Raw genomic sequence first — 23239 nt, 5'->3', positions numbered from 1 at the left:
ATGTCTATTTTTGTGTGTGATGTAAGGAAATGGTCCAGTTTCATTCCTCTGTATGTGGATGCCCCATTTTTTGGTGTTTTAATTATTTATTTATTTATTTAATGAATTTCAATTTTATTTTATAGATTACATCTAGGCAGAGAGTTTTACCTCTGCATCTTTCTTCTGCTTTGGATTCCTCTCTCTATTCATTTTGCCCATGGAAGTGTGGATGAATGAGTGAACAAAAGCACAACTATCAATCCAAATGCAAGAAAACTACACAGTAGAGAAGTCTGAAGTGGTCAGAACCAAAGAGACAAAAATGCTGGGTGTGGAAGAGAGAATACAAACTTCTGGGGGGACAAAAGAGGAGGATCCACTTGGTCTTGTGAATATTTTGGTCTGTGGCTTAGAAGAAACTAAACCCCCAAATTGAAGGAAAACAAAAACTTACATATATACAAAATAATTGAGTACAGTGAAAGTAAGCAAAAAAATGAAGAATATATGTATAAAAAGTTTGTGTTCAAATTCTAGTTAAAAAAGACTTTAACATTTTGAGGAACCTCCATGCTGTTTTCCAGAGTGGCTGCACCAGCTTGCATTCCCGCCAACAGTGTAGGAGGGTTCCCCATTCTCCGCATCCTCGCCAGCATCTGTCATTTCCTGACTTGTTGATTTTAGCCATTCTGACTGGTGTGAGGTGGTATCTCATTGTGGTTTTGATTTGTATTTCCCTGATGCCGAGTGATATGGAGCACTTTTTCATGTGTCTGTTGGCCATCTGGATGTCTTCTTTGCAGAAATGTCTGTTCATGTCCTCTGCCCATTTCTTGATTGGATTATTTGTTCTTTGGGTGTTGAGTTTGCTAAGTTCTTTATAGATTCTGGACACTAGTCCTTTATCTGATATGTCGTTTGCAAATATGCTGCCCTATGACCCAGCAATTGCACTATTGGATATTTACCCTAAAGATACAAACGTAGTGATCCAAAGGGGCACGTGCACCCAAATGTTTATAGCAGCAATGTCCACAATAGCCAAACTATGGAAAGAACCTAGATGCCCATCAACAGATGAATGGATCAAGAAGATGTGGTATATATACACAATGGAATATTATGCAGCCATCAAAAGAAATGAAATCTTGCCATTTGCGAGAACATGGATGGAACTAGAGCATATCATGATTAGTGAAATAAGTCAAGCAGAGAAAGACAACTATCATATAATCTCCCTGATATGAGGAAGTGGTGAGGCACCATGGGGGCTTAAGTGGGTAGGAGAAGAATAAATGAAACAAGATGGGATTGGGAGGGAGACAAACCATAAGTGACTCTTAATCTCACTAAACAAACTGAGGGTTGCTGGGGGGAGGGGGTTTGGGAGAAGGGAGTGGGATTATGGACATTGGGGAGGGTATGTCCTTTGGTGAGTGCTGTGAAGTGTGTAAACCTGGTGATTCACAGACCTGTACCCCTGGGGATAAAAATATATGTTTATAAAAAATAAAAAATTAATTTAAAAAAAAGACTTTAAAACAGAGTTGTTAAAATAACAAAGTCATTGAAAAGGAATAAAAAGGGAAAAGGAAAAGAAAATTTTAAACTAAAATAGCAATGAATCATGAGTAACAACCTCAAATTCTATGTAGTATTTTCCCCTAGAACTGGAGATATGCAGTGCTGAGTGCTCTGTACACGTGGTGTTCCATGTTTTTCCAGCTGTTCTTCTGGGGGAGGGGCCTGATGCACTGATTCTGAGGTGTCCCTGTGTCAGGGGATTTGTACCACCCCTTGCCAGGGGTCAGGGTCAGTGTAAGCTGATACTAGTTTTTCTATGTGGCTTTTCTTCCCTGAAGGCATTTGAATCTCTTTAGAGGATGAGAATAAAAATAGCCATATGGTGATCTCCAGCCTGGGAGCTGAATGATCCCAGCTCCTTTCTAAAGTTAACACTCAGGGATAGGAGGTCTTCCCTTTTGTATGTGCCACTGTCTAGAATACTGTGGTGTGCACCTGCACCAGTTCTCCTGGGTAGGTGGAGGGTCGGGACTTTCTGTCCTCAAGATGCTCCACGGAGAGTGGTCACCTGGTCATGTGCACTCCTGAGCCTCCCCTCCTTTGGGATGGCGATGGGCCACCACTTTTTTTTTTTTTTTTTTTTTTTTGCATTTGCAACATCCCTCCCCCACACTGAGATCTGTCATCCAGAGTAGGCAGGTCTCCAGGTTTATAGAGAACTGAGCTGAGAGCCCCACCCAAGTTCTCAGACCATAACCAGTTTCCCTGCTCCAGTGCTGAGGAACACTGCAGATTCATGCATTCCCATTTGTCTGTATCTCCATGATATTGAGACCACAAGTCCCACCTAAAATTCTAATCCCCCTTCACCAAAGAGCACCTTTCAATCAGGAATTTCTCTCACTGGAGCAAATTTCTAAAGGTTCTGGTTTTGCCATCAGAGGCTATATCACTTACGTTGGCTGGCTTTCTGAAGTTCCCTTCCCCGTTGTTTATTTTCTGATATATCTCCTTTGTTTCACTTCTAGGCACACCTTCCTTGAAAAAAAAGTGGTTCTTTTTCTATTTATAGAATTCCAGCATTTTTTCCTGTACCTCTCAGGTTGAACTCATAGATGTGCTGAGTGATTAGATAGTTATCTAGCTAAATTCAGGGAAGCAGATGAAATCAAGTCTCTGTCTCTTTTACCATTTTGTTTTATCAGTTTATTTAAGAATTCTTAATTGTATAACATAATAGCTCAGTTATAGTTTATTGAGGAGAAGAGTGAACAGCACTCAAGAGCCTCATCTCCTTCTCTTGGAAGGGGGTTTCATGTCTTGGTTATATGCAGGATACTTATTTCATATAAGGTGAAATTATGACCATGTTATTTTCTCTATATTCAGAATGAGTTTGATTTAAGAAGATGCATACTGATGCCCACATTTATAGAAGGTTTCTGTGTGATGGTGAAGTCTATGTGTCAAAGTGATTAGGTCATGGGTGCCCAGGTTAAATATTGTTTCTGTGGGTGCCTATAGTGATGTTCCAGAAGAGACTGGTATTTACAGCCATGGTCTCTGGGCCAGTGGGCATCATCCAGTCCATTAAGGTTCTGAACGGAATGAAATGCATAGGAAGGTATTCCCTGATTCTTCTTTCCTGTATGCTTGATCTGCAACATGCTTGATCTAGAACAGGAACAGTCATGTCCTTCTGTCTTTGGAGATAATTATACTTTCATATCTCCTGGTTCTCCAACCTGTGCTATTTCAACAAATCTAATATATTAGACCCATGCAGCCCTTTCCCTGGAGAGTGGCAGACTCAGCTCATCCTGTAGATACTGAAGGTGAAGCCACAGGTTGCACAAGAAAGTTTCTGGGACCCTTAAGATTTCACCAGGTATCCCCCCGTCTACACCAAGTTCACTTCACATGGACACTTGCAGACACAAGATCTCCACTGTTTCTCTCACCCATATCCAGTCACATACTCAATGTCTCTTGTTTAACATAAATTAGCTTTTAAAAGCTAGTAATTAGGGAAACCCAGCCAAGAACAAATTCCATGGTGAGTGGTTTGTGTTCTGTCTTGATCACTGCATGGAATCACCTTGGATTCCTGGGCCTGGGGCTCCGCTCTCATTTCTAGGGTCAGGGCTGTGCTGCTTTAATCAGCATAAGGAGGGCCCAATTTGCATATCATCTGCCTATACAACTAGCTTGGGATCTGTGTTTACAGAGTGAGCAGCGACCAGATCAGATGTGATTGCTTTTGAATCAGTGGTATTGACAACAATTGTAAAATAGGATTTTTGATTAAATGATTTTTCAGAGTACATATTTGGGGTTCATGTGCTATGTGCTTTTTGCATATTCACACAAATCTTGGGGCATAGATGTCATGTTACCACAGAAACAGATGTGAACCTACATCCAGAATTGTAGAGGGTTTGTGAGACGTCCAAGATCACATATGGGGTGAGGGTGAGCCTCAGGATGTATACCTGTGCTCCTCCCCATGAGATCTGTTGCCTTCCTGAACCACTTGCAGAACAGAATGGCAGGGTCGTGAGGAATATGGAACTTATCCTGTATGGGGACAGTGTGGTTTTGCTTATTCTAGAGTTTCCCTGAAATACAGAGTGAATCAGGGTCTGTGGTGTGTTTTCAAGTCTCTGACATTGCACTATCTCTGCTTTCCTCCTGAGTCATCTCTGGGATTATCTGTAATAGCTCTGGTGTGTGTATTTGACACAGGATGAAGTTCACAAGTGTTGAGTGTGTGATATGGGAAACACTTCTGTCTGAGTCAACATTCTCAAGAGTGAGAAGGTAATGTCCCCTTAGATTTTCCGGTATTTTCCCTGGAATTCCTCCTTCTTCTCTTCCTTTCTTCACCCTGTCCCCACATAACTATTCATCTTTCTCATGTTACCTTGCACTAGGTTCAATTTTCTAGAATGTAAAAATGTTAGTTTTACTGTATGTACTTTTATTTTTAGGGCTTATTTTTCTCAGCATCAACCTTTGGGAATATATCCATGTGGTTGTGTATAGCAAAAATCATCAGTTTTATTTATTGGTAACACTTCAGACAATGAACACAGGAGAATTTAATTTTTTCAGTAGTTTTTTTAGGATTGGGATCATTTACAGTTTCAGGTATTTCAATAAAGTTGCTTCCTAGCCTAGAGTTGAAGGTGTAGTGTTCAGAGAATGTGTTATTTATACACTTTCCACAACAACAACTTACCGGAAGTAGTGTAGTGGTGCACATTTGCATCAGTGTGGGAGTTTCTACAACTTGGGAGGGTTTTCTTATTATGTAGTTGATCTTTTTTTTAATTAAATTAAATGCTTTCAGTATTCCAGAATTCATTGTTTATGCATCACACCCAGTGCTCCATGCAATATATGCCTCCTTAATACCCAGCATCAGAGTCACCTAACCTCCTGCCCCCTCCCTTCCTAAACAGTTTGTTTCTCAGAATCCACAATCTTTCATGGTTCATGTCCCTCTCCGATTTCCCCCAATTCACTTTTCCTTTCTGTTTCCTAATGACCTCCAAGTTATTCCTTATGTTCCAAAAATAAGTGAAACCGTATGATAATTAACTCTCTCCTTGTCTTATTTCACTCAACATAATCTCCTCCAGTTCTTCCATGTTGATACAAAAGTTGGGTATTCATCCTTTTGGATGGAGGCGTAATACTCCATAGTATATATGGACCACATCTTTATCCATCTATCTGTTGAATGGCATCTAGCACTTTCCACAGTTTGGCAACTGTGGCCATTGCTGCTACAAACATTGGGGTTAAGTAGTTGTTTTTAGAAACTCAGTTTCACAGATGAGAATTAGTATTTATTTATTTATTCATTTCCTTCAGAGTGTAATGTTTAAGTATTAGTGTTTGAGTTAGGTTTAGATTTGAGAATTAGGGGTTAGGGACTAAGGGTTAGGGCTCTGCACAAGTGCCTGGTATTTTGAAGTTCAGAACATCCCCAGAAAACCCACGTGGCAGGCCCCTCCCCCCAGAAACAAATGGACTTTGAACAACAATCTGAGGGGTTTGAAGTGGCAGGGGGGTTGGGAGGTTGGGGTACCAGGTGGTGGGTATTATAGAGGGCATGGATTGCATGGAGAACTGGGTGTGGTGAAAAAATACTGAATACTGTTTTTCTGAAAATAAATAAATTGAAAAAAAAAAGGATGACAAGAGAACAACCAACACTACTTCATAGGACAACTTTTATTTTTTACTTATTCCACTATTATGGTTCTATTTTTATATATAGATATTTTTTTAACCTATTTACCATCACAGTGAGATGTCCAGTACATCATTCCATAATAACATTCTAACCTGAACTTTTGATACATACAACTATGTTTTTCTTTTGCATTTCTATCTTTTGAATTTTTTTTCATTTTAGATTAGTTTAGTATAGTTTATTCATTTTATTTTTATTTTCTAATATTCATATAGAGTTAAACTTCAAGGTAATCCCCTTTCCCCAATCAATACTACCCCTATAGGTAAACCAATTTTTAATCCCAATTTATCTTAAGAAAGTTGAGTCCTTTAACAAAGATACCAAGATACATCCAGGAAGAATCAAAACAACCTTCCTTGAACACACTGAGAATTTATAACCACTCTCCCATCTTTTTCGTCCACCAGTGTTTCTGTGTTGTTGTGTTTCTCCTGATAGTATATAAATCTTACACTTGGGGTTCTTTTTGATGAGGTTCTTCCTTTATTTGCATATATATATGTATTTTCTCTTGTCATATACTTTTGTCAGTTTTTGTTTGTATGTTTTTGTTTGTCTACTTCATAAATCCTACCTTGGGGCCCATTTGAGCTGAAACTTCTCTTTCATCTTCCCTTTATTTCCTCTCTCTCTCTATTTCTCTCTCTTTTTCTTTTTCTTTTCTCTTGACTCTTGTATGGGTGGGGAATCCTGATTGCTCAGAAGTGTTCCAGGGTGCACCTTGTCAGCACCACGGTCGATACATCCAGCTAGATCTGTTCAGTCATCTCTCACCAAAATGACAAGGGGGAGGAATGCCCAACAGAAGAAGAATACAGAGGATGGACCTTCTGCAACAGAGCTAACGGCTATCAAAATAGACTATATGTTGGAAAGAGAATTCAGGCTAACAATTATCCAGGCAATAGCTAGGTTGGAGAAAGCCATGGGTGACAAAACAGAATTGACTAGGGCTGAGCTGAAAGCGACCAGACAGGATGTTCACAATGTTAGGGCTCAGCTAAAAGCTACCAGGGCTGAGGTTCACAATGCTCTCAATGAGTTCCAATCTAATCTAAACTCTCTCAAAGCTAGGGTAACTGAGACAGAATGTAGAATTAGTGGTCTGGAGGACAAACAGAGAGAAAGGATCAGGAGGAAGCCTGGAAAAAAACAGCTTAGGATCCATGAAAACAGAATCAGGGAAATAAATGATGCCATAAAAAGTTCCAACGTCAGAATTATTGGAATCTCTGAGGGGGAGGAGAAAGAAAGAAGTCTAGAAGATATAGTGGAACAAGTCCTTCATGAAAATTTTCCCAATCTCGTGAATCGAACCAACGTTCACGTACTAGAGGCCAAAAGGTCTCCACCCAAGATTATAGATTCCAAAAAAACAGCAAGGCGCCTGATAGTCAAATTGAGGAATCATAATTGTAGGTAAAATCTCTTGAAAGCTGCTAGGACAAAGAGGCTCCTTATTTACAGATGAAAGCCCATCAGAATAACGTCAGCCATGTCCACAGAGAACTGGCAAGCCAGAAAGGGCTGGCAAGATATATTCAGGGCATTAGATGAAAAGAACATGCAGCCAAGAATACTTTATCTAGCAAGACTGACATTCAAAACAGATGGAGAGATAAAGAGTTTCCAAGATGGGCAAGGCTTAAAAGACTATGCAACCACCAAGCCAACACTGCAGGAGATATTAAGGGGGGGTTCTATAAAAGAAGAAAAATCCTACAAATAGAATTGAACAGAAATATAGAGACAATCTACAGAAAGAAAGACTTCAAAGGTAACATGATATCAATAAAAACGTATCTATCAAAAATCACCCTCAATGTGAATGGCCTAAATGCGCCCATAAAATGGCACAGGGTGGCAGATTGGGGAAAAAAAAAATGACAGGACCCATCCATATGTTGTCTACAGGAGACCTATTTTGAACTTAAATATACACCCAGACTGAAAGTGAAGGGATAGAGAAGCATCTCTCATGCCAATGGGCCTCAAAAGAAGGCTGGGGTAGTGATTCTCACAGGAGATAAATTAGACTTCAAACTAAAGGCTGTAATCAGAGATACAGAAGGACACTACATCATTCTTAAAGGGACTATCCATCAAGATGATCTAACAATTGTAAATATCTATGCTCCCAATATGGGAGCAGCCGATTACACAAGAAAACTGTTAATCAAGATAAAGAGTCATATTGATACAAATACACTAATTGTTGGAGATCTTAACACGTCTCTCTCAAAAATAGACAGATCATCAAAGCAAAAAATCAAGAAGGAAACAAGAGCATTGAATGACACATTGGAACAGATGGACCTCATAGATATATACAGAACATTCCACCCTAAAACAACAGAATACTCATTCTTCTCAACTGTACATGGAACCTTCTCCAGAATAGACCACATACTGGGTCAAAAATCAGGACTCAACAGATACCAAAAGACTGAGATTATGCCCTGCATATACTCAGAACACAATGCCTTGAAACTGGAGCTCAATCATAAGAAAAAGTTCCGAAGGAACTCAAATACCTGGAAGCTAAAGACCACCTGGCTTAAGAGTGATTGGATCCACCAGGAGATCAAAGAAGGACTGAAACATTTCATGGAAACCAATGAGAATGAAGACACTTTGGTCCAAAACCTATGGGATACAGCAAAAGCAGTTTTAAGGGGGAAATACATGGTCATCCAAGCCTCTCTCAAAAAAATTGAAAAATTCAGAATATGCAAGCTGTCTCTACACCTTAAAGAACTGGAGAATCAACAACAAATCAAACCAACTCCACATATAAGAAAGGAAATATCAAGATTAGAGCTGAGATCAATGAGGTAGAAACCAGAGATACAGTAGAATGTATCAATGAAACTAGAAGCTGTTTTTGAAAGAATCAGTAAGATCGATAAACCATTGGCCACACTAATCCAAAAGAAGAGAGAGAAAGCCCAAAATCATAAAATTATGAATGAAAAGGGAGAGATGACAACGAACACCAATGAAAAACAAACTCATCAGAAGTTGTTAACAGTTATATGCCAATAAGCTAAGCAACCTAGATGAAATGGATGCATTCTTGGAAATATATAAACTCCCAAATTGAACCAGGAAGAAACTGACAACCTAAATAGACCAATATCTAGTAACGTGATTAAAGCAGTGATCAAAAACCTCCTAAAAAACAGGAGGCCAGGACCTGACGGATTCCCTGGGGAATTCTACCAAATATTCAAAGAAGGAATAACACCTATTCTCCTGAAGCTGTTTCCAAAAAATGAAGCAGAAGGAAAACTTCCAGATTCTTTCTATGAAGCCAGCATTATCCTGATCCCCAAACCAGGCAAAGACTGTACCAAAAAGGAGAAATTCAGATCAATATCATCAATATCACTGATGAATATGGATGCTAAGATTCTCAATAAGATGCTAACAAATGGGATCCAACAACACATTAAAAAGATTATCCAACATGACCAGGTGGTATTCATCCCTAGGCTACAAGGATGGTTCAACATTAGCAAATCAATGAATGTGATAGAACAATTTAATATGAGAAGAGAGAAGAACCACATCATTCTCTCAATCGATGCAGAAAAAGCATTTGATAACCCAGCATCCGTTCCAGATTAAAATGCTTCAAAGTATAGGAATAGAGGGAACATTCCTGAACTTCATCAAATCTATCTATGAAAGAAACACAGCAAATATCATCCTCAATGGAAAAAAGCTTGCAGCCTTCCTGATGAGATCAGGAACACAACAAGGTTGCCCACTCTCACCACTCTTGTTCAACAGAGTATTAGAAGTCCTAGCAACAGCAATCAGACAACAAAGAGAAATAAAAGGTATCCAAGTTGGAAATGAAGAACTCAAACTCTCTCTCTTTGCAGATGACATGATTCTTTATATGGAAAACCCAAAAGACTCCACCCCCAAACTACTAGAACTCATACAGCAGTTCAGCAACGTGGCAGGATACAAAGTCAATGTATAGAAATCAGTGGCTTTCTTATACACTAACAATGAAAATACAGAAAGGGAAATTAGAGAATCAATTCCATTTACTATAGCACCAAGAACCATAAGATACCTGGGAATAAACCTAACCAAAGAGGTAAAGGAACATTGCTTGAGGAACTACAGAACACTCATGAAAGAAACTGAAGAAGACACAAAGAGATGGAAGACCATTCCATGCTCTTGGATCAGAAGAATAAACATTGTTAACATGTCTATACTGCCTAGATAAATCTATACTTTTAATGCTATTTCAATCAAAATTCCACCGGTATTCTTCAAAGAGCTGGATCAAATAATCCAGAAAAATGTGTGGAATCAGAAGAGACCCCAAATCGCTAAGGAAATGTTGAAAAACAAAAATAAAACCAGGGGCATCACGTTACCTGATTTCAAGCTTTACTATAAAGCTGTGATCACACAGCATGGTACTGGCATAAAAACAGGCACATAGACCAATGGTAGAGAGTAGAGAGTCCACATATGGACCCTCAACTCTATGGCCAATAAATCTTCGACAATACTGGAAAAAATATACAGTGGAAAAAAGACAGTCTCTTCAATAAATGGTGCTGGGAAAGGTGGACGGCTATATGTAGAAGAATGAAACTCGACCATTCTCTTACACCATACACAAAGATAAACTCAAAATGGATAAAAGATTTCAACGCGAGAGGGAGGAGTCAAGATGTCAGAGAAGTAGCAGGCTGAGACTACTTAAGCTAGCAGGAGATCAGCTAGATAGCTTATCTAAAGATTGCAAACACCTGCAAATCCATCGGCAGATCTAAGAGAAGAAAAACAGCAATTCTGGAAACAGAAAAACAGCCATTTTCTGAAAGGTAGGACTGGCTGAGAAGTGACTCAAAAGCGACAGGAAGATAGACCCTGGGGGGAGGGGCCAGCTCCCGGAAAGTGGCGGAGCAACGGAGCACAAAATTGGGACTTTAAAAAGTCTGTTCCACTGAGGGACTTCGCTCCAAAGGCTATACCAGGGCGAAGCCCACGTGAGGTCAGCGTGGCCTCAGGTCCCGCAGGGTCACAGAAGGATCGGGGATGTCTGAGTGTCGCAGAGCTTGCAGGTATTGGAACGGGAAAGCCGCCTACAGAGATGGAGCTGGCAGTAAGATCACAGCTCGGTGTTATCTACCCAGTTGCAGGCTTAGTGAGCTCAGAGCATGGCCTGAGGTCAGACAGACGGGAGTAACTGGGTGCTGTTCTCTGAGGGCACAATGAGGAGTGGGGCCATGAGCTCTCGGCTCCTCTGGACTGGAGACAAGGAGGCCGCAATTTGTAATCCCATCCTTCAGGAACTCTAAGGAAAGCGCTCAGGGAACAGAAGCTCCTGAAAGCAAACCCGAGCAGATTACTCAGCCCGGCCCCTGGTAAGGGTGGTGCAATTCCGCCTGGGGCAAAGACACTTGAGAATCACTACACCAGGCCCCTCCCCCAGAAGATCAACAAGAAACCCAGCCAAGACCAAATCACCTACAAAGGAGTGCGGTTTCAAGAACAAAGAGAGCAGCAGAATTTCAAAGGAGGAGAAAGCAAAGCACGGAACTCATAGCTTTCTCCCTGTAATTTTTTTAGTCTTGAAGTTAATTTAATTTTTTTCTTTCTTATTTTTTTCTCTTCTTCTGCTAATTTTTTTAACTTTTACCCTTTTCTTTTTTAACGTTTCTTAACTAGTTTATCTATCTATATATATATATATTTTCTTTTTTATATTTTTCTTTATTCATTTCTTTTTTAAAAATTCTTTTTTTTATTTCTTTCTTTTTGAACCTCTTTTAATCCCATTTCTCTCCCCTCACGATTTGGGATCTCTTCTGATTTGGTTAAAGCATATTTTCCTGGGATTGTTACCACCCTTTTAGTATTTTACTTACTCCTTCATATACTCTTATCTGGACAAAATGACAAGGCGGAAAAATTCACCACAAAAAAAAAAAAAAAAAAAAAAAAAGAACAAGAGGCAGTACCGAAGGCTAGGGACCTAATCAATACAGACATTGGTAATATGTAAGATCTAGAGTTCAGAATGACAATTCTCAAGGTTCTAGCCGGGCTCGAAAAAGGCATGGAAGATATTAGAGAAACCCTCTCGGGAGATATAAAAGCCCTTTCTGGAGAAATAAAAGAACTAAAATCTAACCAAGTTGAAATCAAAAAAGCTATTAATGAGGTGCAATCAAAAATGGAGGCTCTCACTGCTAGGATAAATGAGTCAGAAGAAAGAATTAGTGATATAGAAGACCAAATGACAGAGAATAAATAAGCTGAGCAAAAGAGGGACAAACAGCTACTGGACCACGAGGGGAAAATTGGAGAGGTAAGTGACACCATAAGATGAAACAACATTAGAATAATTGGGATTCCAGAAGAAGAAAGAGAGAGGGGAGCAGAAGGTATACTGGAGAGAATTATTGGGGAGAATTTCCACAATATGGCAAAGGGAATGAGCATCAAAATTCAGGAGGTTCAGAGAACGCCCCTCAAATCAATAAGAATAGGCCCACACCCCGTCACCTAAGAGTAAAATTTACAAGTCTCAGTGACAAAGAGAAAATCCTGAAAGCAGCCCAGGAAAAGAAGTCTGCAACATACAATGGTACAAATATTAGATTGGCAGCTGACTTATCCACAGAGACCTGGCAGGCCAGAAAGAGCTGGCATGATATTTTCAGAGCACTAAACGAGAAAAACATGAAGCCAAGAATACTATATCCAGTTAGGCTAACATTGAAAATAGAAGGAGAGATTAAATCTTCCAGGACAAACAAAAACTGAAAGAATTCGCAAACACCAAACCAGCTCTACAGGAAATATTGAAAGGGGTCCTCTAAGCAAAGAGAGAGCCTACAAGTGGTAGTTCAGTAAGGAACAGAGACCATATACAGTAACAGTCACCTTACAGGCAATACAATGGAACTAGATTCATATCTCTCAATAGTTACCCTGAATGTTATTGGCCTAAATGCCCCAATCAAAAGACACAGGGTATCAGAATGGATAAAAAAACAAAACCCATCTATATGTTGCCTCCAAGAAACTCATTTTAAGCCCGAAGACACCTCCAGATTAAAAGTGAGGGGGTGGAAAAGAATTTATTATGCTAATGGACATCAGAAGAAAGCAGGAGTGGCAATCCTTATATCAGATCAATTAGATTTTAAGCCAAAGACTATAATAAGAGATGAGGAAGGACACTATATCACACTCAAAGTGTCTGTCCAACAAGAAGATCTAACAATTTTAAATATCTATGCCCCCAACGTGGGGGAAGCCAACTATATAAACCAATTAATAACAAAATCAAAGAAACACATCAACAATAATATAATAATAGTAGGGGACTTTAACAATCCCCTCACTGAAATGGACAGATCATCCAAACAAAAGATCAGCAAGGATATAAAGGCCTTAAACGACACACTGGACCAGATGGACATCATAGATATAATCAGAACATTTCATCCCAAAGCAACAGAATACACATTCTTCTCTAGTGCACATGGAACATTCTCCAGAATAGATCACATCCTCGGACCTAAATCTGGACTCAACTGGTATCAAAAGATTGGGATCATTTCCTGCATTTTCAGACAACAATGCTCTGAAGCTACAACTCAACCATAAGAGGATTTTGGATAGAACCCAAATACATGGTGACTGAACAGCATCCTTCTAAAGAATGAATCCGTCAATCAAAAAATAAAGAAGAATTGAAAAAAATCATGGAAACAAATGATAATGAAAATACAACGGTTCAAAATCTGTGGGACACAACAAAGGCAGTCCTGAGAGGAAAATATATAGCGGTACAAGCCTTTCTCAAGAAACAAGAAAGGTCTCAGGTACACAACCTAACCCTACACCTAAAGGAGCTGGAGAAAGAACAACAAAGAAACCTTAAGCCCAGCAGGAGAAGAGAAATCGTAAAGATCAGAGCAGAAATCAATAAAATAGAAACCAAAAAAACAATAGAGAAAATCAACGAAACTAGGAGCTGGTTCTTTGAAAGAATTAATAAAATTGATAAGCCCCTGGCCATACTTATCAAAAAGAAAAGAGAAAGGACTCAAATAAATAAAATCATGAAAGAAAGAGGAGAGATCACAACTAACACCAAAGATATACAAACTATTATAAGAACATACTGTGAGCAACTCTATGCCAACAAATTTGACAATCTGGAAGAAATGGATGCATTCCTAGAAACATATAAACTAACAGAACTGAACCAGGAAGAAATAAAAAGCCTGAACAGACCCATAACAAGTAAAGATATTGAAACAGTCATTAAAAATCTCCAAACAAACAAAAGCCCAGGGTGAGACGGCTTCTCAGGGGAATTCTACCAAACACTTAAAAAAGAACTAATTTATATTCTCTTGAAACTGTTCCAAAAAATACAAATGGAAGGAAATGAATATGGTTAAGATGAAAATAAAGAAAAAATTTAAAAACAATGAATACTGTTACACTGAAAATAAATAATTTTTAAAAGAGAAATGGATAAAAATATATGTTTATAAAAAATAAAAAATTTAAAATAAAATAAAATAAAATAAAATTTAAAAAGCTTTTAAAAAAAAAGAGAAATGGATTAAAAATGCAAAAAAAAAAAAAAAAAAAAAAAGAAGAAGAAGAAGAAGATGTGGTCCATACATACAATGGAATATTACTCAGCCATCAGAAAGGATGAATACTGAGTTTTTGATTCAACATGGATAGAACTGGAGGAGCTTATGCTGAGTGAAATAAGACAAACATAGTATCATATCATCTGCGAAGAGTGATAATTTGACTTCTTCTTTGCCGATTTGGATGCCTTTAATTTCCTTTTGTTGTCTGATTACTGAGGCTAGGACCTCTAGTACTATGTTGAATAGCAGTGGTGATAATGGACATCCCTGCCGTGTTCCTGACCTTAGCGGAAAAGCTTGCAGTTTTTCTCCATTGAGAATGATATTTGCGGTGGGTTTTTCATAGATGGCTTTGAGGATATTGATGTATGTGCCCTCTATCCCTACACTTTGAAGAGTTTTGATCAGGAAGGGATGCTGTACTTTGTCAAATGCTTTTTCAGCATCTATTGAGAGTATCATATGGTTCTTGTTCTTTCTTTTATTGATGTGTTGTATCACATTGACTGATTTGCGGATGTTGAACCAACCTTGCAGCCCTGGAATAAATCCCACTTGGTCGTGGTGAATAATCTTTTTAATGTACTGTTGAATCCTATTGGCTAGTATTTTGTTGAGTATTTTCGCATCTGTGTTCATCAAGGATATCGGTCTATAGCTCTCTTTTTTGGTGGGATCCTTGTCTGGTTTTGGGATCAAAGTGATGCTGGCATCATAAAATGAGTTTGGAAGTTTTCCTTCCATTTCTATTTTTTGGAACAGTTTCAGGAGAATAGGAATTAGTTCTTCTTTAAATGTTTGGTAGAATTCCCCCGGGAAGCCGTCTGGCCCTGGACTTTTGTTTGTTTGGAGATTTTTAATGACTGTTTCAATCTCCTTACTGGTTATGGGTCTGTTCAGGCTTTCAATTCTTCCTGGTTCAGTTGTGGTAGTTTATATGTTTCTAGGAATGCATCCATTTTTTCTAGATTGTCGAATTTGTTTGCATAGAGTTGTTCATAGTATGTTCTTATAATAGTTTGTATTTCTTTGGTGTTAGTTGTGATCTCTCCTCTTTCATTCATGATTTTATTTATTTGGGTCCTTTCTCTTTTCTTTTTGATAAGTTGGGCCAGGGGTTTATCAATTTTATTAATTCTTTCAAAGAACCAGCTCCTAGTTTCGTTGATTTGTTCTATTGTTTTTTTTGGTTTCTATTTCATTGATTTCTGCTCTGATCTTTATGATTTCTCTTCTCCTGCTGGGCTTAGGGTTTCTTTCTTGTTCTTTCTCCAGCTCCTTTAGGTGTATGGTTAGGTTGTGTACCTGAGACCTTTCTTGTTTCTTGTGAAAGGCTTGTACCGCTATATATTTTCCTCTCAGGACTGCCTTTGTTGTGTCCCACAGATTTTGAACCATTGTATTTTCATTATCATTTGTTTCCATGATTTTTTTCAATTCTTCTTTAATTTCCCGGTTGACCCATTCATTCTTTAGAAGGATGCTGTTTAGTCTCCATGTATTTGGGTTCTTTTCAAACTTCCTTTTGTGGTTGAGTTCTAACTTTAGAGCATTGTGGTCTGAAAATATGCAGGGAATGATCCCAATCTTTTGATACCGGTGCAGAATATATAAAGAACTTATCAAACTCAACACCCAAAGAACAAATAATCCAATCAAGAAATGGGCAGAGGACATGAACAGACATTTCTGCAAAGAAGACATCCAGATGGCCAACAGACACATGAAAAAGTGCTCCATATCACTCGGCATCAGGGAAATACAAATCAAAACCACAAGGAGATATCACCTCACACCAGTCAGAATGGCTAAAATCAACAAGTCATGAAATGACATATGCTGGCGAGGATGCGGAGAAAGGGGAACCCTCCTACCCTGTTGGTGGGAATGCAAGCTGGTGCAGCCACTCTGGGAAACAGCATGGAGGTTCCTCAAAATGTTGAAAATAGAACTGCCCTATGACCCAGCAATTGCCCTATTGGGTATTTACCCTAAAGATACAAACGTAGTGATCCAAAGGGGCACATGTACCCGAATGTTTATAGCAGCAATGTCCACAATAGCCAAACTATGGAAAGAACCTAGATGCCCATCAACAGATGAATGGATCAAGAAGATGTGGTATATATACACAATGGAATACTATGCAGCCATCAAAAGAAATGAAATCTTGCCATTTGCAACCACATGGATAGAACTAGAGTGTATCATGCTTAGCGAAATAACTCAAGCGGAGAAAGACAACTATCATATGATCTCCCTGATATGAGGAAGTGGTCATGCAACATGGGGGCTTAAGTGGGTACGAGAAGAATAAATGAAAGAAGATGGGATTGGGAGGGAGACAAACCATAAGTGACTCTTAATCTCACAAAACAAACTGAGGGTTGCTGGGGGGAGGGGGTTTGGGAGAAGGGAGTGGGATTATGGATATTGGGGAGGGTATGTGCTTTGGTGAGTGCTGTGAAGTGTGTAAACCTGGTGATTCACAGACCTGTACCACTGGGGATAAAAATATATGTTTATAAAAAATAAAAAATTAATTTAAAAAAATCAAAGGCTTCTGCACAGCAAAGGAAACAGTTAAGAAAACAAAAAGGCAAACGACGGAATGGGAAAAGATATTTGCAAATGACAGTACAGAAAAAAGGTTGATATCCAGGATCTATAATGAATTCCCGAAACAACACACATGAAACAGGCAAACATATCAAAAAATGCACAGAAGATATGAACAGACACTTCTCCCATCAAGACATAGAAATGGCTATCAGACACATGAAAAAATGTTCATCATCACTAGCCCTCAGGGAGATTCAAATTAAAACCACATTGAGATATCACCTTACGCCTGTTAGAATGGCCAAAATTAACAAAACAGGAAACAACATGTGTTGGAGGGGATGTGGAGAAAGGGGAACCCTCTTCCACTGTTGGTGGGAATGCAAGTTGGTGCAACCTCTTTGGAGAACTGTGTAGAGATTCCTCAAGAAATTAAAAATAGAACTTCCCTATGACCCTTCCATTGCAATCCTGGGTATTTACCCCAAAGATATAGATGTCTGAAAAGAAGCCCATCTGTACCCCAATGTTTATAGCAGCAATGGCCAAACTATGGAGAGAACCAAGATGTCCTTCAACGGACGAATGGATAAGGAAGAAGTGGTCCATATACACTATGGAGTATTATGCCTCCATCAGAAAGGATGAATACCCAACTTTTGTAGCAACATGGACGGGACTGGAAGAGATTATGCTGAGTGAAATAAGTCAAGCAGAGAGTGTAAATTATCATATGGTTTCTCTTATTTGTGGAGCATAACAGATATCATGGAGGACAAGGGGTGTTAGAGAGTAGAAGGGAGTTGGGGTAAGTTGGAATGGGAGGTGAACCATGAGAGACTATGGACTCTGAAAATTAATCTGAGGGGTTTGAAGTGGCGGGGGTGTGGGAGGTTGGGGTATCAGGTGGTGAGTATTAGAGAGGGCACAGATTGCATGGAGCACTGGGTGTGGTTGAAAAAATAATGAATACTGTTTTTCTGAAAATAAATAAATTGAAAAAAGTAAAAAAAAAAAAAAGCCCCCTTAATATTTAATATTTCCTGCAGTATCGGCTTGGTGGTTGCATAGTCTTTTAAGCCTTGCTCGTCCTGGAAACTCTTTATCTTTCCATCCATTTTGAATGTAAGTCTTGCTGGATAAAGTATTTTTGGCTGCATGTTCTTCTCACTAAGTGCCCTGAATATATCTTGCCAGCCATTTCTGGCTTGCCATGTCTCGGTTGACAGGTCTGACGTTATTCTAATGGGCTTTCCTCTGTACGTAAGGATCTTCTTTGTCCTAGCTGCTTTCAAGAGGTTCTGCCTACAATTATAATTCTTCATTCTTACTATTAGGTGTCTCGAGGACTTTCGCGAATCTGTAATCTTGGAGGGAAATCTTTCGCCCTCTAGTATATAAACGCTGGTTCCACTAACGAGATTTGGAAAATTTTCATGAAAAACTTATTCCACTATATCTTCTACACTTCTTTTTTTCTCCTCTCCTTCAGGGATTCCAATAATTCTGGCATTGGAACATTTCGTGGCATCATTTATTTCCCTGATTCTTTTGTCTTGGCTTCTAAGCTGTTTGTTCCAGGCTTCCTCCTGATCCTTTCTCTCTATCGCTTTGTCCTCGAGATCACTAATTCTATCTTCTGTCTCAGTTACTCTAGCGTTGAGAGAATTTAGATTAGATTGAAACTCATTGAGAGCATTGTGAAGCTCATCCTGGTAGCTTTCAGCTCTTCCCTAACATTGAAAACATGATCTCTGGTCGTTTTCAGTTCAGCCCTAATCAATTCTTTTTGGTCACCCATGGCTTTCTCCAACCTAGCTATTGCCTGTATAATGGTTAGCCTGAATTATCTTTCTGACATATTGTCTATGTTGATAGCCGTTAGTTCTGTTGCAGAAGGTCCATCCTCTGTATTTTTCTTATGTTGGGCATTCTTCCTCCTAGTCATTTTGGTGAGAGAGGGCTGAACTGGTGTAGCTGGGTATATTGACTGTGGTGCAGTCCAGGTCCACCCTGGAATGCTTCTGAGCAATCAGGGTTCCCCACCCAAATGAGAGGAAAAAGAAAAGGAAAAATAAAAAAGAGAAAGGGAGATAGACAGGAAAGAAAGGTGAGATAGAGAAGCTTTAGCCCAAATGGGCCCTAAGGTAAGATTTATGAGGAATACAAACAGACCCATCCAAATAAAAAGACTGATAAAAGTATATAACAAGAGAAAATATATATATATATATATATATTATATTTGCATATATATATGCATATATATATATATAGATATATGCAAATAAAGGAAGAACCTCATCAAAAAGAACCTTGAGTGTAAGATTTATATACTATCAGGACAAACACATAAACACAGAAACACTTGTGGAAGAAAAAGATGGGAGAGTGGTTATAAATTCTCAGTGTGGGTGAGGAAGTTCATTTTGATTCTTCCTGGATATATCTTGATATCTTTGTTAAAGGACTCAACTTTTCTAAGATAAAGGGGATTAAAAATTGGTTTAAGCACCATGGGGGCTTAAGTGGGTAGGAGTAGAATAAATGAAAGAAGATGGGATTGGGAGGGAGACAAACCATAAGTGACTCTTAATCTAACAAAACAAACTGAGGGTTGCTGTGGGGAGGGGGATTGGGAGTAGGTGGGTGGGGTTATGGACATTGGGGAGGGTATGTGTTTTGGTGAGTGCTGTGAAGTATGTAAACCTGGCGATTCATAGACCTGTACCCCTGGGGATAAAAATATATGTTTATAAAAAATAAAAAATTAAAAAAAGGAAAATAATTAAAATATAAAATGCTGCATAAAATTCATTTACTGGGGGCATGTGCACCTGAATATTTATAGCGGCAATGTCCACAATAGCCAAACTATGGAAAAAGCCTAGATGTCCATCCACAGATGAATGGATAAAGAAGAGGTGACATATATATACAATGGAATATTATGGAGCCTTCAAAGAACCCAAATCATGCCACTTGCAACAACATGGCTGGAACTAAAGGGTATTATACAAAATACAATAAGTCAATCAGAGAAAGACAATAACCATATGATCTCACTGATATTACGAATTTGGGAAACAAGACAGAGGATCATAGGGGATGGGAGGGAAAAATGAAACTAGATGAAACCAGAGAGGGAGACAAACCATAGAGACTCTTAATCTCAGGAAACAAACTGAAGGTTGCTGGAGGGGATGGAGGTGCAAGGGATGGGATGGCTTGGAGATGGACATTGGGGAGGGTAGGTACTAATGTGAGTGTTGTGAACTGTTTAAGACTGATGAATCACAGACCTGTACTCCTGAAACAAATAATACATTATATGTTAATGAAAAAAAATTGGATTACCTATAGCGGTAGTATTGATTGGGGAAATGGGATTACCTTGAAGTTTAACTCTATATGAATATTATAAAATAAAAATTAAAAAAAGGAATAAACTAAACTAAATTAAAAAAAAAGAAATTTAAAAAATAGAAATGCAATAGGAAAACACAGGTGTATGTATCAAAAAGTTCAGGTTAGAAGGTTATTATGGAACTTGATGTACTGGGCATCTCACTGTGATGGTAAATAGGTTAAAAATTATCTATATAATAATAAAAATTAACTATATTAAAAAATGAGCCAGAATAGTGGGATTGAATTAATAATAAAAATTGTCCTATGAAGTAGTGGTGGTTGTTCTCTTGTAGTCTTTTTTTTTTCCCTTTCCCGGTTGGTTTTCTGGAGGAGGGGCTTTCAGTCCCTGAAGTTCTCTCAGCTAAGTCCTCCTGCCCCCCTCAAGGGGGTGGGCTCTGAGGAAACTGATTTTTTCAGGCTTTTGTTCTCTGGAGGTTTTTGTATTTCTTCACTTTTGTTTTTCTCTCTCCCCTTGACCGCTTTTGATGTTTTTGTAGCTTAGAGGAAAGCAAACTGTACCCTGACCTCCCTCTCAGAGAGAAGCCTCAGTCTGGCTGCAGAGCCCATATAAATCCCCCCTTGGCTGCTGGCATATCAGGTTCCCAGTTGTGGTCCCTGGGGACTCAAGATTTTTTGCTTGTACCCAAAACCATGGCAACGGTGGCTGTCTGGGCAGCTCCAGAATGCCAGAGAAGTTCCAAGCATTGATCACACACTGAGATTTTCCTGCTGGCCTGGGCTGGGAGTGCCTGGTCTTTCTGGTCTGAGAGAACCCAGCTGGCATTTGTGTGCTTCTCTCTCAGGGGAGGGCGCAGGACAAGACTCTGACTCTGATGGCATGGCAGGGCACTTGTGTAGGGACTGCAAAAAGGCTGTGCTTCTGTTGGCTGGCAGGCTCCCAGCCCCTCAAGGGAGCTTGGCGCCAAGCACTCTCAGGCACGCTGGTGGTTCAGGGACCTAGACCTGGTTTTTCTGCCGCACTTTCTCTGGCTCTGCACCAGGGGTGGCTGTCCTGGGTCTGGGGACTTAAGCCCCTGTCCCTAACACTCCGAGATTGCCGCAATTTCCCCCCGGTGATCCTTTGCTCTTTTTGAGTGCTTTCTACCAGACTCCTGAGTTAATGCTGGTCCCCAGGCGCAGGGCACTCTTGTATTGGGATATTACTTTCCAAAGGGTCACCTCTTGGCTCCCTCCCCCTTTTGTTTATCTTCCTATATCAGTCTGACTTTCCCACTCCGCTTTACCTGCCCACTGGCGTCTTCTGCTCCAGTAGAGATCCAGACGTGTATAATTCTGATCTCAGGCTGATTTAGAGGGTGATTGGAGTTCTTTGGAAGGTAATCAGCTCACTTTAGGGTGCAGGTTGAATGGGCGCCTCCTCCTACTTCCCTGCCATCTTGTCTCCCCATCTGTGTTTTATCAGACTGTCACTATATTGATGCTGTGAGCATGGTTCAAGACAGTGACCCTATTATAGGGTCTTTCTTCTATTGCTTTGTATTGTCGATGCCTCTGTATCCTCATGTCCAGCATGGATGTTCCTGCTAGCAAGTTTGCACTGTGAGCTGGGTGGACATGGGATGCATACTGAGTGCTGCTTGGATTCTTGTAAAGGTTCAGTTGATGAGCACCAGAATATTTGTAATCCATTGGTACTTAGGGATGGGAATAAACAATGTAACTGACTCTGTATTTTGTGTGTTTATATCTTTTTTTTTTAATTATTATTTTGTGTAGTTGTTTTCCCATTAGAACAAATTTTCTAAGTCAGAGAGTGAAGAAGTAAGCACAGAATCATGTGTCCAGAGAGGTTTCCTGCGGGGAAACTGCTCTATGAAGAGGAAGCCCCAGACCCTGACAGGAAACCTGCTCTTAACCACCATCTGCAGCTGCTCTTGGCTAAATTCTAAAGATAGAATTCGTGAGTGTTGTGCACCCCCTGGTGGTCCAGATCCTGTCCTACAGTGAGGTTTGTCTCTGGGCTCACACTGAGGTCCCCTCCCTGTGTCTCTCACACAGTAATACACAGCTGTGTCCTCAGCTCTCAGGCTGTTCATCTGCAGATACAGCATGTTCTTGCCATTGTTTCTGGGGATGGTGAATCGGCCCTTCACAAAGTCTGTGTAGCTTGTGCTACTTCCATCATTGCTAATATCTGGGACCCTCTTCAGCCCCTTCCTTGGAGTCTGACGGACCCAATTCATAAAGTAGCTACTGAAGGTGAATCCGTAGGCTGCACAGAGAGTCTCAGGGATCCCCCCAGGCTTCACCAGGTCTCTTCCAGACTCCACCAGCTGCACCTCACACTGGACACCTGCAAACAGAAGACATCCTAGTCTGGAAACTGTCACATACCCACTGTTTCCCTCACACACATACACTTGCATACTTAATGTCCATTAATCTCCATAAATTACCTTTTAAAAGAGCAAAAAGGATTTGTTAACTGTTTTTTGCTATGCAAAAGCTTTTGATCTTGATGAAGTCTCAATAGTTCATTTTTCCCCTTGCTTCCTTGCCTTTGGTGATGTTCCTAGGAAGAAGTTGTTATGGCTGAGGCTGAAGTGGTTGTCGCCTGTGTTCTTAAGGATTTTGACGGATTCCTTTCTCACATTGAGGTCCTTCATCCATTTTGAGTCTATTTTCGGGTGTGGTTTAAGGAAATGGTCCAATTTCATTTTTCTGCATGTGGCTGTCCAATTTTCCCAACATATTGAAGAGACTGTCTTTTTTCCATTGGACATTCCTTCCTGCTTTTTCCAAGATTAGTTGACCAAAGAGTTGAGGATCTATTTCTGGGCTTTCTATTCTGTTCCATTGATCGATG

At 39.6% G+C, this 23239-nt stretch overlaps 1 gene segment (V, D, J or C); it reads right to left on the bottom strand.

Annotated features, from left to right (window-relative positions):
* Positions 1-22111: 22111 nt before the first annotated feature.
* Positions 22112-22892, bottom strand: LOC123394188. The segment is given in 1 exon segment: positions 22112-22892. A coding segment is annotated over 1 exon segment (639 nt).
* Positions 22893-23239: the final 347 nt, after the last annotated feature.

Source organism: Mustela putorius, unplaced genomic scaffold, assembly GCF_011764305.1.
Source record: "Mustela putorius furo isolate JIRA1106 unplaced genomic scaffold, ASM1176430v1.1 tig00001692_pilon_pilon_pilon, whole genome shotgun sequence".
Taxonomy (NCBI): Eukaryota; Metazoa; Chordata; class Mammalia; order Carnivora; family Mustelidae; genus Mustela; species Mustela putorius.
This window is presented reverse-complemented; position numbering and strand designations above follow the sequence as displayed.